The sequence below is a fragment of the Octodon degus genome, unplaced genomic scaffold, assembly GCF_000260255.1.
Source record: "Octodon degus isolate 3935 unplaced genomic scaffold, OctDeg1.0 scaffold00407, whole genome shotgun sequence".
In the NCBI taxonomy this organism is placed as follows: domain Eukaryota; kingdom Metazoa; phylum Chordata; class Mammalia; order Rodentia; family Octodontidae; genus Octodon; species Octodon degus.
In genome coordinates, this window is record NW_004524983.1 from 271,033 (window position 1) to 286,371 (window position 15,339).

At 34.9% G+C, this 15,339-nt stretch overlaps 1 protein-coding gene across 7 annotated transcripts in view; it reads right to left on the bottom strand.

The window, feature by feature from the left end:
• The window catches only part of Ankrd17 (ankyrin repeat domain 17), a 165,132-nt gene that overhangs the window by 53,814 nt on the left and 95,979 nt on the right, over positions 1-15,339 (bottom strand). For 4 of the 7 annotated variants that reach the window (XM_004648421.2, XM_004648423.3, XM_023708596.1 and 1 more), the window contains 3 exons: positions 12,308-12,456; positions 3,879-3,990; positions 3,467-3,612 (listed from right to left, as the gene is read on the bottom strand). In XM_004648421.2, the coding sequence (XP_004648478.1) occupies positions 3,467-3,612; positions 3,879-3,990; positions 12,308-12,456 (407 nt within the window). The remainder of the gene's footprint in view (positions 1-3,466; positions 3,613-3,878; positions 3,991-12,307; positions 12,457-15,339) is intronic. The other 3 variants (XM_023708598.1, XM_023708595.1, XM_023708597.1) reach the window with 1 other exon arrangement.

Consider the following 15,339-nt stretch of genomic DNA (forward strand, 5'->3'; position numbering starts at 1 on the left):
TTAACCACTAAGAAGAATATATGCAGTGTATTATTTGTTGAAACTGTACTTTCGATTTGATTTGAAACTGTCTCATTGCTATATGTTTATCTATGAAACTCTGAAAAGAAAAAAAAAAGAAATGAAGAAATGAAGAAAGTTATGATCTACCTCAAGATCACACCTCTTAAGCCTTGATCTTAATAATTATAGTATTTCCTAGGTAGCATTTTTAATGAATGACTTCTATCATTATACTATTATTAATTATTTTTGGTACTAGTAACTGAACTCTGGACTTTGCACATGCCAGGCAGGCCCTTAAGCCTCTGGGCAATTGTAAAAGCCCTGACTTCTACTTGTTTGCATAAAGCTAGGCCCAATTTTAGATAAAAATTTTTGCCTATCACTTCTTTTCTTGGCTTCTTTGATAAAAACAAGATAAAAAATGGCTTTAGCCCATTTTATTTTAGAAAAATCACTTAAAGTAATAAAGTAAAAAAACTATTTTCACATTTTTGAAATTTTATTAATTCCATTATGATTTTAGTTATCCTTCAGAGATTGGTCTCTTCTCCAAGGGGAATATTCAATATAAAAATGTCTGTGATTTAGCAGCAAACTGACATTTTAAGCTTAACTGCTTCATCAGAAACCCTCTCAAAATGGTTATAAGATTATATGCTACATTTTAATAAGAACTCAAAATCCATAAAAATTATAGAATCTTATTAGCTTCATTATTTTTATTTTGCATTTATTTTATGCTTAATTTATTCCTATGCCCTAAGTTTTTGTTCTTCAGTTTCTTCTGGAATATCTTTTTCTTTTGTGCAACTTCCTCCTCTGGTTTAGGAACAATTCGTTTCTTTTCAGTAAGGATCATCTCAGTATGGCAGGGAGAGCTAATTTTGGGTTAATCTGGCCATGAGCTCTGTGAGCACAGCAGCACATCTTGGGTGCTTTGTTCACCTGGATATGTTTAATAACCAGAGAATCTACATCTAAATCCTTAAGTTCAGCATTACTCTCTGCATTTTTAAGCATGTGCAGCAAGAAACTCAGCACCCTTTTAGGGCCACCAACCCTGTGTCCAGCCCCACTACTTAGCCTGGGCGGACCTATCAACTCTACCATTGCAACGCTGGAATGGCATACATTGCTTCTTTAATGTGGCATTCTTCAGGTACTTGGTGGGTTTTCAAATACACATACCCTTGATGGCCTGGGCAGCTTTACGTATGTTCTTAAAGTGAATATGAAGATTTGAGCTTCTTGAATTGCATTATTTTGTGGGGTTTTCTAGGTCAAGAGAGTAGCAAACTATTTTCACAGGTCACTTCTGGCCACTCACAAGAAGAGCTAGTGTCATTTTTATTTTTATTTATTTTTCTGTGTTTAGGTCAGGGTCTACAGGGTCTCACTACATAGATTGGACTTGTAGAGACTCTCCTGTTTTCAGCTTCCCAAGTGCTGGGATTACAGGTGCGTGCTACCATGTCCAGTCTCAACTGCCGCCTCAGCGCACCCCATGGGTGGGACCAGCAAGGAATGCCCAGGAACGAACCCTGGCCTCTGTGCTCTGCCTAAGCAGGCGCTTAGTCTGCTGAGATATGAGGCTGGCCATAGTTTCATTATTTCTAAATGAAAAGAAACAACTTATTTCTTTGATTCGACACTGAAAAATTAGTATAGAAAACAAGTATTTTTTTCAAGTTACATAATGACTAAAAATTTAAGGCAAAATTTTAATTACATATTGAAAGAAATAATTTCAGACCAATATTTTATTATAAGCTTTTTTAGTTCAATGTTGTTTAACCACAAGAATTTGTGCCACAGTGTTTTAATATGGTACAGAAATTTTTATTTTTTCTGACATAGCAGAAACAAAATACTGTATACCGAACTAAGTATACATATATTTTTTAAGATAGAGTTTCACTATGTATTCCAGGCTAGCTTTGAACTCAAGGCAATCTTCTTCTGCCTTAACTTGCAGAAAGCTGGAATTCCATCCATGCAACACCATTCTTAGCTAAGTTAACTTCTGACTACCTTACTTAACTTTTGGTGTTAACATTTTTCCACCTATATACTAGATTTCTTTTTTTGGGGAGGAGGGCTTTATGAGAAGAGGTTTCACTTTGTAGTTCAGGCTGGTTTCAAACTCAAATTTAAAGTCCAGGCTGGCCTGAAAGTTATGGCAATCCACTTGATTCAGCCTCCCTTGTGCTGGCATTAGAGACATGTGACACAACACCTGACTTTATTATGGCTATTATGGGGAGGAGGGGAACACACAGCAAGAAGAAACAGTATAGAAAATAAAACACAGGTCCTTTGTTAGCTGTTGTGCTAAACATCTCTAGTACAAGGGTATCTCACAATTCATACATGGCAGTAAATAAAAAGGCAAAAACTAAATAGTCAAAGGAAAAAATTACAAACCACTTATATGTGTTCATGTTGTTAACTTATAAAATACAGAACCACTAGCTTCTACCTGTCCATACTTCAGGCAATAGTCAGAGTCCACTAACATAAAAGGCGAAACAGCCCACAACAGTGAAAGATTTGAAATAGTGTTCTCTGGCTAGCAACTGAAAAAAACAGGTCTTGCTTCACACAGACAGTGGATGAGTGGGGAACACAGCCAAACACCTGAAAAGAAAGAGTGTTATAAACAAACTATCTGTGCAAAGAACAGGACCAGGAACAGTGGATAAACCTAGGAATTTTAAGAAGGAAAACTGAAAAGGAAAAAAAGGAGTGAGGGAGGATGAAAAGAAAAGGGACCTTTAAATTGAGTAAAAAACCAATCTGAAGATGGGTGCAGTGATGCATACAAGAAATCCTAGTTGCTAGCCACAGGCTGAGACAGGAGGATTACTACAAGTTCAATGCTGTTGCAGGCTAAAAAATGAATTTAAGGTCAGCCTGAACTATTCTTTCATAGGGTACTCCTCTCTATATCTAAGATCCAATAAATCTGATCGAGAAGTTGTGAATCTGTACTTACTAGTACAACTAGTTCAGTAAGTTTTATATCTCCTGTATGCAAGAACAGGCTGACGGAAAATATGTTATCCAGCTAATTACTACTCGCCAAAAAACATGCAAGAGGTTGTAATGTTAATAGTTTCTTGAGCCTACTTAATGCCAACTGATCTAAATTCTAGAATAGGGAAAGAAAAAGGAATACAGAACCTGATATGGAATATCATAGTGTTTCTCTCAGCCTAAGTGTAATACACAGGGACATCTATATAAGTGGTAATTTTAGAAGAGTTGGGTTATAAATGTTATGATTTTTCTTCTGGGAAGGGAGCTTATGCTAACACTATATTTTTGCTAGTAAATTATAGCCTGAATTACTGTGATAAATTGAAACAAATCACTGTTCCTGTAAGTGGGGTGGGGTAGGAAGATCACACACTAAGTTTCTGCTACACACAGAGAAAAAAGTTATATGAGGAAACATTACCTCTTGCCTGCCCCCAGAACAAGCCAAGGAGAGTGGCGTGTCCTTGGTTCTTTCTGATTGGGCTTCAATGTCTGCACCATTGTCCAGCAGTATCTCTACAACCCCAACATGACCGGCTGTAGCAGCCAAAATGAGTGGAGTAAAACCTGGAAAAAAATAATCTCTGTGAAGTGCTAAGCAAAGGCCCAACACCATTTTCCAACACACCTAAACATCAAGATGAGGCTAAGAAATAATATTTCTAAATAAGTGATAATTTTTTTTTTTTTTGGTGGAACCGGGGATTGAACTCCAGCCCTTCTACTGAGCCATCCCCCCCACCCCCCGCCCCGCCGGCCCAACATTTCTAAATAGCTAAAATTTCTTCCACACATATTACAGAAAATAAACTTCACATATTGATAAGCCTTACCTTTCTTATCTCGGTGCTCAATGCTAGCTCCTCTCTCCAGCAGTGTTTGTACCAGCTCCTCATGACCCCCAGCACAAGCAAGTGTTAATGCTGTGTCGTGATTACTCTCAGTCTGTAGAAAATTAATTTTCTGATTAGCTTATAAGACGGTTTTCAAATGTTAGTAAATACACATATAGACATTATGGTTACTATAGCAGATATTTGAATAGTACGGCTTTTCTAGCTTTTTTTCTTCACCAGCAGCCAAATACTGATTTTTTTTTTTTTTTCTACAAATAATATTGGCACAGAATAGGCAATTCTGGAACAATTTTCTGTCAAAATAGAATATTTAACTAGACTATATGATTAAAAGAAACCATGGACTCATTCTGCTCCTGAACTAAGAACCAGACGTATTTTCCTATCTCGGATAAGTAAAAAAAGACATACTGTTCAAAATGATGGTATTTAGAAAAGCAATGTGGACAGATATCCCTGAACACAGATGATTAACCCAACTACCTGCCAGGAAAGCTTCCAGGCTACAATGCCTGAGGAGGTGCCCAGAGCCTGGCAGTCTCTTATAGTTGGGAAGAAAAGAGTGTGGAGAGGTCAAAGTACTGGAGTTAATGTTGCAGATTACTAAGAGAACACTAACAGGACTGCACTCTGGAGACCTGTGGAAGGGTTCCCCTCAAGGCTTGAGTTGAACTTGGATGAGCATGCATGCGCAAGGATTTTATTGGCAGTGAAGGAAAAGACTGAACACCTAGAGCTGGAACATATGGCCACAAACAGCTGAAGTAGAAGCACTTAAGACACACATGATAACAAATTAGTATTGGATCCACATAACAAAGCTGAAAGGCAAGACTTGAAAAATTCTTTCCAAGAAACTTAGCTGTATCTGAAACAAAGCTCCAAAGGAAACAAAAACATAAAACACACTTGGTATTTTGAAAGACAAAAATGACTATTCTATTTGATATGGCAATGTCTGTATGCAATTTGACTTACAGTAATGATAGTAACCAACAGTAGATTACTAGTGGACATATTCTAATATAGTTCAAATGTTAATGTAGTTAACCATCTCATTCTCTATACTTCTAATATTTCGTATCTGTGGTATTGAAAACAGTAACTGTTAGCATATCTGAACTATGGCTGGTATGACTGAAAGACTATATTTATTTATTTGAACCAAAAATCGAACTCATGGCCTTCAGCTTGCCAGGCAGATACCATGCTGCTGAGCTACATCCCCAGCCCCTGAAAGACATGTCTTATTTCACTTAGTTTTATTTGAATAAATGATAGTAAATCTGAATACTGGAAAAATTTTTAGGTTGTCTAGAATGTCTCAAGTAAATGACTCTACTTCTCAAACCAAATCCAGTACTGCTAATGTAAATTCAAATTGAGATATACATCAAAAAGGTGACAAACATGTAATAAAGGGACTGTGAAATACAGGGTTAGGAACTTTTGGTATGAGGGCTATTCGATCTTCCTAATTGCAAGTGTAATATGCATTCCAAATTATGAACTTTTAGGAAGAAGTAAAAATGTGAAGCAGCTCAATTTTTTGGTATCGGTTAAATGTTGAAACATTATAAGTATATTAAATTAAACAAAACCTTTTTGGGGACAAGTTTTCCTTGGCCATGCTGTTCTTGAACTATTGCATGCCAGTGATTCTCCAGCATCAGCCTCCAAAGTACTGAGACCATAAGCACATATCACAATGCACCTGGCAAAATATATATAAAAACTGATAATTTTATATATAAATTTTCTTTTGGACAGTGCTGGGGATTTAACTCAGGGCCTCTGCACTGAGCTACATCCATAGCGTTTTTTGAGAGAGGATCTCATTAAGTTACTAAGTTTCCCATGATGGGTTGAACTTACAATCATCCCACCTCAGCCTTCCAGAGTGCTGTGATTATAGGTGTGTGCCATCATCCCAGCTATTGCTCCTTCACTTTTTAAAAATGTGGCCACTAAAACATTTTGAGCTAAATGTGTGTCACACTACTTCCCTAGTAGACAGGATAGCTCTTAAGTATTTTCCATCGTTTCACATACACATTTCTTTATCAAATTGTTTTGCTATCTGTCATTCTAGGAGGACTTCTTGGAAGGTAAAATGTCCTACTGATGTTTGTGTTTTTCTCCCAAAACAGTAACTGACAGTCATGTAGAAGAAATGACAATACCTTTGAAAGGCCACAGATTCAGACAGTTACTAACAAGAGGTCATATTTATAAACGAAGCATTTATTTTATACATTATATTTATACAATAAACACAGAATCATATCTTTCCACAATCTAAACTGGTCTAAAGACCAAATTTCATCCTAAAAAACTGAAAAATTAGACAAAGGCAAAATGGTAGTCAAAAAATAAGAGAAGTCCTCTGGTGAATTAAGAAAAGCTGCTCTGCAAAGAGGCTGGAAGAGAGCAGAGCTGCTGGTCACAAGGGAGGGAAAACCAGCAACCACAGTCAAGAGGGACAGGAGTAACTACAGTGACAGTTCTAGTGCTCTATAGTATCTTCACTTCAAATTCACAACAGAAAAATTATTGCTATGACTTCACAAAAAAAGGGACAAATCTCAGAGAAATAACTTTCAGATGGCCACAAAAGCTAGTAACTGGTAGAGATGGGATTTTGTTTTGTTTTGTTTTTTTTGGTGGAACCAGGGATTGAACTCAGGCCCCTGCACTTGCCAGGGAAGTGCTTATTCTACTGAGCCATCTCCTGGGCCAAGATGGGATTTTAAAACTAGGAGAATTTTCTTAATTCTGCTCCCCTGCTACATTCTAAAGAGGTCCTGATGCACAGCAGCCATGTATGAATATCATGTTAAGTATCTGTCTTCTGGGTTAGTAAATATGCAGTCCACAGACAAGCCAACTTTCTGATGAAGTTCATGAGATTTAATTTTTTTTTCCCAGGAGCTAATAGGTAATTTATAAAAACTGTGTCAATCTTAAATAGAGAAAGAAGACACATACAAAACTTCAAAAAGCATGAAAAATTTTAGATCTGTGAAAAGTGAAATACATATTTCTCCACTTACGAAATATAAATTCAGTTAATATTAAGAGCCTTCTGTAAGTACTCTGCTATATACTCTAGGTTTGACGAAGTTATCATAGGTCTTTCTTGCTAACATGGGGATTACTAAATATGAAAAATTTAAATAAACTATGAGAGTTAAAAAAATTATTGGAAACTAAGAAAATTAAGCTGAATAAATTTGCTGAAGAACTGAAATTAAGAATGAGTAGCTCCACTGCATTCTGGAATAAGAAGAAATCAAAGCAATTAATATTTTATGATTACATTTTAAGACAGTAACAAAAGAATTTAAAATTTTGATTATGCCAACTATAGTGGCATAATCCTCTAATCCCAGTACTCAGAAAGGTGAGCTACATAATATCTTGTCTTTGAATGAATGAACGAATCTTTTCTTTGTTGTTTTCTGAGGCAGGGTCTTGCCATCTAGTATAGGCTGCCCTTGAACTCATAGTGATCCTCCAACCACAGCCTCCTGAATCTGAGATTACCAGTGTGTGCCACCATTCTTGACAAATTAATTTTTGAAGGCTTCCATTCCCAAATATGCACGTATGCAATCCCAAAAGGATTGCTGGCCCACTTAATAATACATAAGTATCATACTAATTGAAATAAAAATTTGAGTTGATACAAATAACAAAGCAAAAAACTCCAGGTATTTTCCATAATGCTGATATAAATATGCAAAAATGGAACAGATCAGCTACACCCACTTCTATTTAGTATATAAAGTTCAAGAAGTCACTGTATGATCATTACCATACATCTCAGAGAAAGTCTCAAAGCTGAAGAAAAAAAAAAAAAAGACAGAGACCCACAGCTTTATTAGAGTTTATCCAGTATGCATTCTGAAAATTTTCTATTTAGCCTTCAAAACCATAAAATCCAACCATCTATGCTGTATGCAACAGATGTTGTCATAAGGAGTTCTGGCTTACAAAACTGATAAAATTATATTCCAACAAAATATTCTGTAAACTTTCTACATGACTAATTTAGGAAGAGTTTTGATGGATGTAAAGTTGTAATATCCACCCTCTTTCAAAGATGGAAAATAAAACAAAGCAACGATAATGGATATGCTATTTATTAAAAACCGAGGAAAAGCAAGACTGTCAGGTATCACTTGTTTTTCCTACATTAACTCAAATTCAAGAAAAGCTTGTAAGGATTTGGACTGAAGGGCACCTTCTTATAATCCTTGCTACTCAGAAGGTTGAGGCAAGAGATTCTGAAGTTTGAGGTTTGTGCAACATTCAAATAAATAAAATAAAATAAAATAAAATAAAATAAAATAAAGCTCAGCAGTAGAGCATTTGCCCAGCATGAATGAGGTCCTGGGCTTAATCCCCACTGCAAAAAGAAAAAGCAGCTCTTTCAGAAATTAGCAATAAGCAGTTTAGAAATACATGAAAGATGTAGTAATGAAGATGTGTTTTATAGCCCATGAATAAAACAATCTTGGTACTTTCTCATACTTAGTGGCTATTAGATACAATCAAATTTCACACAATACAAAAAAAATTCAATTAATTTAGGTGTATTCAACTTGTTGCTTCTTTGTTGGTGCTAGAAACTTAAGCTAGAATGCCATAAAATGTAAATTGATCTATTCCCAATTCCATAATCTGTGGAATTCCATTATCTTTAAAAAAAAAAAAATTTTGTACTCATTAACTTTATTGAAAATCAATAATAATTATACAGCAAATTAAAATTGTAGTAGAAAAAATAGAAATGTGACAGATATAAGGTGAAGACAGAGGAAATTCCATAATCTTAAAAAAATCTCTACTTAATTCCTAGTTTCTACGTGCACAGTATTCAAAAATAAGCAGTTTTACTACGCAAATAAAAATCACAACTATGCTATCAAAAGTTATGATAAGACTGGTACCCAAAAAATTTATGTACAAATTTTTCTTAAAATACATTTTTGGGATACCAGATTGTATGGTATTAATCTTGGCTGGGTGTGGTGGCACATGAGTGTAAGAGACTGAAGCAGGAAGAGTTCAAGGCCGGGCTCAACTACATTTTAATTTTGCTGATGTATTTAGTACAGGGTCTACAGGGTCTTACTACACAGATCGGACTTGTAGTGATCCTCCTGTTCTCAGCCTCCCAAGTGCTGGGATTATAGGCATGCGCCACCATGCCCAGTCTCAATTGTCATCTCAGCATGCCCCAGGGGCAGGACTGGCATGGTGCACTGGGTAGCCTAGACTACCTGATGAGCTCACTGCAACCTGGACTACATCAAATTTAATGTTCCCACCTAAGAAGTGAAAAATACGTAATTACTATCTCTAGGTTATAGTTTAGATTTAGAGATTATGGGGCTGATACTCATCAGTGGATCAGTCTGATGCATTTATAGCTAAATATAATGTTGGCAGGCAAAGCCTGGTCAGAGGAGGTGGTCACAAGGGCATGACTCCCATCTCTCACTGCTTTCTGCTGCATCCATCCCATGCACTGTTTCTTCCCTGACTGCTGGCCTGCCTTGCAGACAAATAAGCATGAATCAAAACCTCTACGGAACTATGAGCCAAAATAAATCCTTTCCTCCATAGCTTGGTGCGTGTCAGAACTGACTGCAACACTCTATACCCTATTCCTCTCATCTGTGATGGGAGCAGTAGGACCTACACCTCACAAGGGGTTTTAAATGCTAACTTTGAGAAGCTGACACAGGTTGAGCATCCCTAACATGAAAAGTGGAACTTTTGGATGCCACCATGATGATCTTCAAAAAATTACATTTTGCAGGATTTCAGATTTCAGGTTAGGGATGCTGAACTTAAATATGCCAAAATTAAGAAAGGTGAAACATTTCAAGTAACAAACATTTCAGATAAAGAATACTCAAACTACATCTGCACAGCATTAAGTTTATAAATGTTAAGGTTTGTTAAATTAAGTATAAAATGTTTATAAACTTTTAAGAAACAAATGAATTTTTAAGTTTCTCATATCATCTGTCTGCTACAGCATAATAGTATCATATATAAACCAAAATATACCCATTATATAAGCTCATATAAATTTTATTTTAGATCAAAAACATTCAGCTGGGCATGGTGGCACACACCTCTACTCCCAGTACTTTGGGATGCTGAGGAAGGAGGATCTCAAGTTCAAGGTATGTCTGGGTACTTTAGTGAGACTCTGTCTCAAAATAAAAAATAAAAAAAGGGCTGGGGATGTGGAACAGTATGAAAGCCCCGGGTTCAATCCCCAGCAGTTCAAACAAAACAAAAAGGAACAAAAGAAAAACAACCACCAAAAAAACCCCAAAAGCACTGAAACAGATGGAATATATACAAAAGGTTCTTTAATCATTTGAAGTATCTGATGTAAAAACCAATGACATTTTTAAAACATCAAAAATTAAAGGAGAAAAAGAACTAAAAAAAAAGTATCTGATTATTATTTTGTATATTTTGCCCAACACATGAAGTTTCTGATAACTAATAAGCAAATGCTTAAACTTCATAGAAAATAATTTCTATTTAGCCTAATCCAAATAGATGAAAAACACCTTTTTAGAATGATATTTTTAAGGAACCAGAGTCAAATCTTCAGCACGCTTACTACATTTGAAGTGTAACTTTTATCTTTTCTTTTTTTTGGCGGAACTGATGATTGAACTCTGGCCCTTGTGCTTGCCAGGGAAGTGCTTATTCTACTGAGCTAGCTATCTCCCCTGCCCCACTTTTCTTTATCTTTAAAACATTTTTTAAGTTCTCAGAAAAGGTGACTCACTGATGGGTGGAGAAGTGCTACAGCCATGTGAAATTATTTCACCAGTATAATCTCAAACTTGGTAAAATCATGATCACATTTGAATATACTGAGTCTATTTGTTTGAAATTGTATTTAAAAAAAATTTTAGTTTTGCTGCTTCTGCATTAATTCTTGGTCCTAGAAAAATGAGAGAAAATACTTATAGTAGCTAATTTTAATACCCTCAAAGGAAAAAAGACTATATAAAATACAAATTAATTATCATATTTAAGACAGTTCTATAAGGGTACCAATATGAAATGAATGTAAGTAAGTGAAATTCAACACTCAAATGTTCTTAATAAAGCTACAGTGTGTGTCAGTTAAGGTTGGTGTCTTCAGAGTCAAATTAACTGGGTGTGGTTCCCATGCCCACTATTTCTTAGCTAAATGAAATAAGGAACATGTTTCATCTTTTCCCAGGATAGTAAGAGTAGCTGCTTTGTAAATAAATAAATATGTGTGTATTTAACATATATACGTGTGTGTCTATATATTTATGTGTGTAGTCTGAGGATTAGATAGAAGTAATTTCTTAAAAAGCGTTCTGAGCAATTTTAAGTAAAAATAAATACATAAACAAAAAGGGATGGAAGAAGGGAGGGGATAGCACATACAAAACAAAAGACATCTGTCAAATAAAACACTAAAGAAATTCCTTTTGACAGTACTACCAAGAAATACGTTAATAAAAAGACTATTTTTTTAACAGGTTAGGCGTATGTGCCCCTATAAGTCCATAAACGTACACAGCCTACACGTATCAACACATATACTTCCTGAAACTCAGACTTATAAAGACCTGATCATACAAAAAATTAAGTCTTAACACATACTGCTTCACCCCAGGTATTAATCAGAATTCAAAACTATCAGTTAAAATATAAAAACTACATTTACAACCTGCAAAGACCCACTCCTTAGTGCTGAAGGTCAGGTCTTATCTTCCAGGTCAGACCCCTGGGCTTCTCTTTAGAACAGAAGATGCACTATTCTGTAAACAGATTGTGCGAAACTAATTTTTTAAAGAACCTATTTACTTAATAGCTAATTTTTTAAAGCTTAAACAGTATCTTGGGGGGGTTATATTGCCTCAGGCAACTGAAGACAGGCAGTATGTCTAACTCCTCCTTGAAATGCTTTAACAACTAAGTTTTAGAGACTTACTAGTTAGTAAGAATTTTGAAAAATGTTTTAAACACAGCTAAGGATATGTGATATATAAAAACAATTAGCCTATAAAGTTAGAATATTTTTCTTTAATGTGCCATTATATAAAGTATATCTTCTATTAGTAGAAAATACACACTGATCTTGTTATTTTTACATTACATTTCTTTCCTAAACTACAACAGATCAAAATTTATTTATGTTGGAAACCAGACCACCATATAATTTTCAGTAACTGTCACATTTTTTAAATGTAGATTTTAATTAATAAATGTGGCTCTTATCTTTCCCAAAGCAGCTGTTCATGTTTTAAATCACTGAACATTACTGTTTTTAATGATGGTATTAATTCCCATGAAAAGCTGTCTCTCCTAAATTTGGAGCTTACCTGTGCATCAATATCAATGGCAGGGTAGATGGGGAGCATGGCGGAAGGAGAGATGACAGGACTTGGAGTTGGAGTCTGAGGTTGGGAAATGGAAGCAGCAATACTGTGGGTAGGAGTGTTTGACATTGCAGATGCTCTTCCACTGACTGCTGTTGAACAAAATAACTGTGCTTAATAAGGATGAAACACTGTTAGGTTATAGTAACAGTAAAAAAGTATTTATTGGAAATATTTAAGATTTTGAAAACAAAAGTTACTACAGCAGTAATAACTCATTTCCCGGCTATTTTTGACTAGGAAATATTGCAAATTATAATGTACACTGAAAGTCGTACATTTTCTAAATAATCCATCTGAAAGACAAGTTCCCCATATGAAAGTAGTCATAAAACTTTAATACAAAATAATCCTGAAAATAAAAATATTTTAATGTACTAAAATTAAATACAGTATAAACTTAAGTGGAAAGTTGTCCATTATAGTTAGTTAGAAACTGAAAAAGAGGTGTAGTAGTCAAGAGCAAATGGGAAAAAAATTGATTTTACTTGCCAATTTCACACCTTATATTCTACAACTAATGACAGTTACACCATTGGTTGGAAAGAATGAACCTGTTTAAAACACTGCTCCCCCATTGTTTTACTAACTAAACCTGGGATATTCTGAATTGTAGCCCTCAGCATGACAATGTTTCAAGTACAAAAATCCAATCCTCATATAGGAATATATTTTCTCAGATGAAGAATTATTCTGAGCATGGTAAAATACCCAACAACCAAGATGGCAATCACAATTTATAAAGCAAAAATTAAAAGATTAGGGTAGAAATAAATGCACGTAAACAATCATCCCTTCAATATGGAACACTTTCATTTTTCTAAGTAGGATTTTGCTGTGATACGATTTCACACCCAAATATGTTACTGAAGGAATGGCTAGTTATGTAAATACTTAAGTAGGAAAACGCCAAGATGGTGGCATAAGATATAATGCAGATTCCCTTGAGGGTATATTATTCCCTCATTCATTCACTTCTAGAGTTATTAAATTAATACATGAATATCATTATTTTTCATCCCCTTATTAAAAATACTATGGTATTATTAAAGCATGGGCATTTATCACTGAATGGTCAACAAGAGTGGATGTGTGTTACCAAAGTAGTTATTTACTACATCAGACAGAAAACAATCATGATTCACAACTGGACTTGAAACTGGGCAAAAGAGATTATCCTGACAAGAGTAAAACTGAAATTGACCTTACAACAATTATAAACAGAGCTGTCAATTAAACCTACTTTACATGAAATCCTTAGATTAGGCACACGTATATACTACACATTATAGCAATACACAGTCTATAATTACACATTTTTGAGTCAATTTAAAAGCCAAACAAAAAAAGAAGTCAAGCCAAACAAAACATTATTTGAATCCTCAAGGATTTAGATCAAGAGAAAGGGCATATCTAATGTGGTAAATTAAGTATCTAGTGACCTTGATATTGTTATGCCATATTGTTAACTTCGTAAACCTGAGAAAAAGATCAAGCAACTTAAATGTCAATGTTATAGTTGTAAAATTCAAACTCATAAAATCTAGTTTTTAAAGTAGATTCCATTATTTTCTGTGGTTGGATTTTCACAAATGGAAATGATAAACACAAAAAATTGCTTTAAAAGGATAAACACCAGTATGTACAAATAACTAATTTTCATTTCAGGTATTAAATGGGTTAAAAAAATCTAAGATGTATTGTTAACTGACTGAATAAAGTACAATTTCTATTAAAATTAATTTTTTTTTAAGCAAGATTGGTTTTTAATCACCTCATCTAAAAAGAAATGGGGAAAACTCAATTCTCTCCTTTCACTCCCTTTGGGGTACCAATACAACTAGTTTACTGAAACTAAATAATTGCCTACCATATCTATAGATAAAAAGTAGCAAATGTAAGCATGTAACTGATATACTTTTATACATGGGACTTCAATTTAGAGGGAATGAGAGAAAACCATATGCTTAGAAAAGTTTTTACAACAGGAGAAGTGGGGACCTTAATACCATAGCAAAGGCAGTGTAAAAACAGGTTAAATAGGACTGTTTTGCTTTGGCAAGATAAGGAGAACAGAAGACATGATTTTTGTCAGTTAAATACTAGAGAAAAAGGAGACCAAATGTGACAACAGTCTATAAGTGAGGAGTAAGAAAAGAGCAGAGGCTATGCTGGAGGAAGGGGAAGAAGACTATCAATTTTAAGAGGTTGTACTATATTAGAAACTCAAAGAAGTGGAAATGATCCTTAGTTAGATGACTTCTATTATATTAAAGAAGTTCAAAGGAGGCTGCAACAAAAAACACACAAGAGTATGTGTGTGGATGCATGTGAACTAATAAGTAGGCAGCTGGGTATTTAAAATTTTGCTCTTTTTGGCAGTTTTTCCTCTTGCCACATAAATGAGAATAAAGAAAATTTCTTTTCCTGTATTTAGGACAGAGTCTACAGGTTCTCATTATGTAGATTGAACTTGTAGTGATTCTCCATTTTCCGCCTCCCAAGTGCTAGGATTACAGGTGTGCGCCACCATTCCCAGTGTCAATTGCAGCCTCAGTGTACACCCTGCGAGTGGGCCAGCATAGCACACCAGGATTGAACCCTAGCTGCTGAGTTCTGCCCTAGCAGGTGCTTTAGTCTGCTGAGCTATCAGGTCAACCTTAAGGAAGAAATATTTTTATAGTATGACAATTATCTGTCATTTTTTAAAAAGTCATGTACATTAAAAAAAAATTATATGGAAACATCTAGAACACAGGCATTCTGTTGTAGGGGTAAAATACAAATCAAGAAAAATGGCATTTTGCAAACTTCTACTAATTCTCATAAACATTAAAAGTTGCACAAACAGCAAACCGCTGTTGGCTACTATGTCAAACAGTGTTTACATTAGGTAGCATATCAAAAAAAAATTCAAACATTCATTTAAACAGGTAAGTACAGTTTTTGGTAGTCTGGTTGACAAAAGGAAAAAT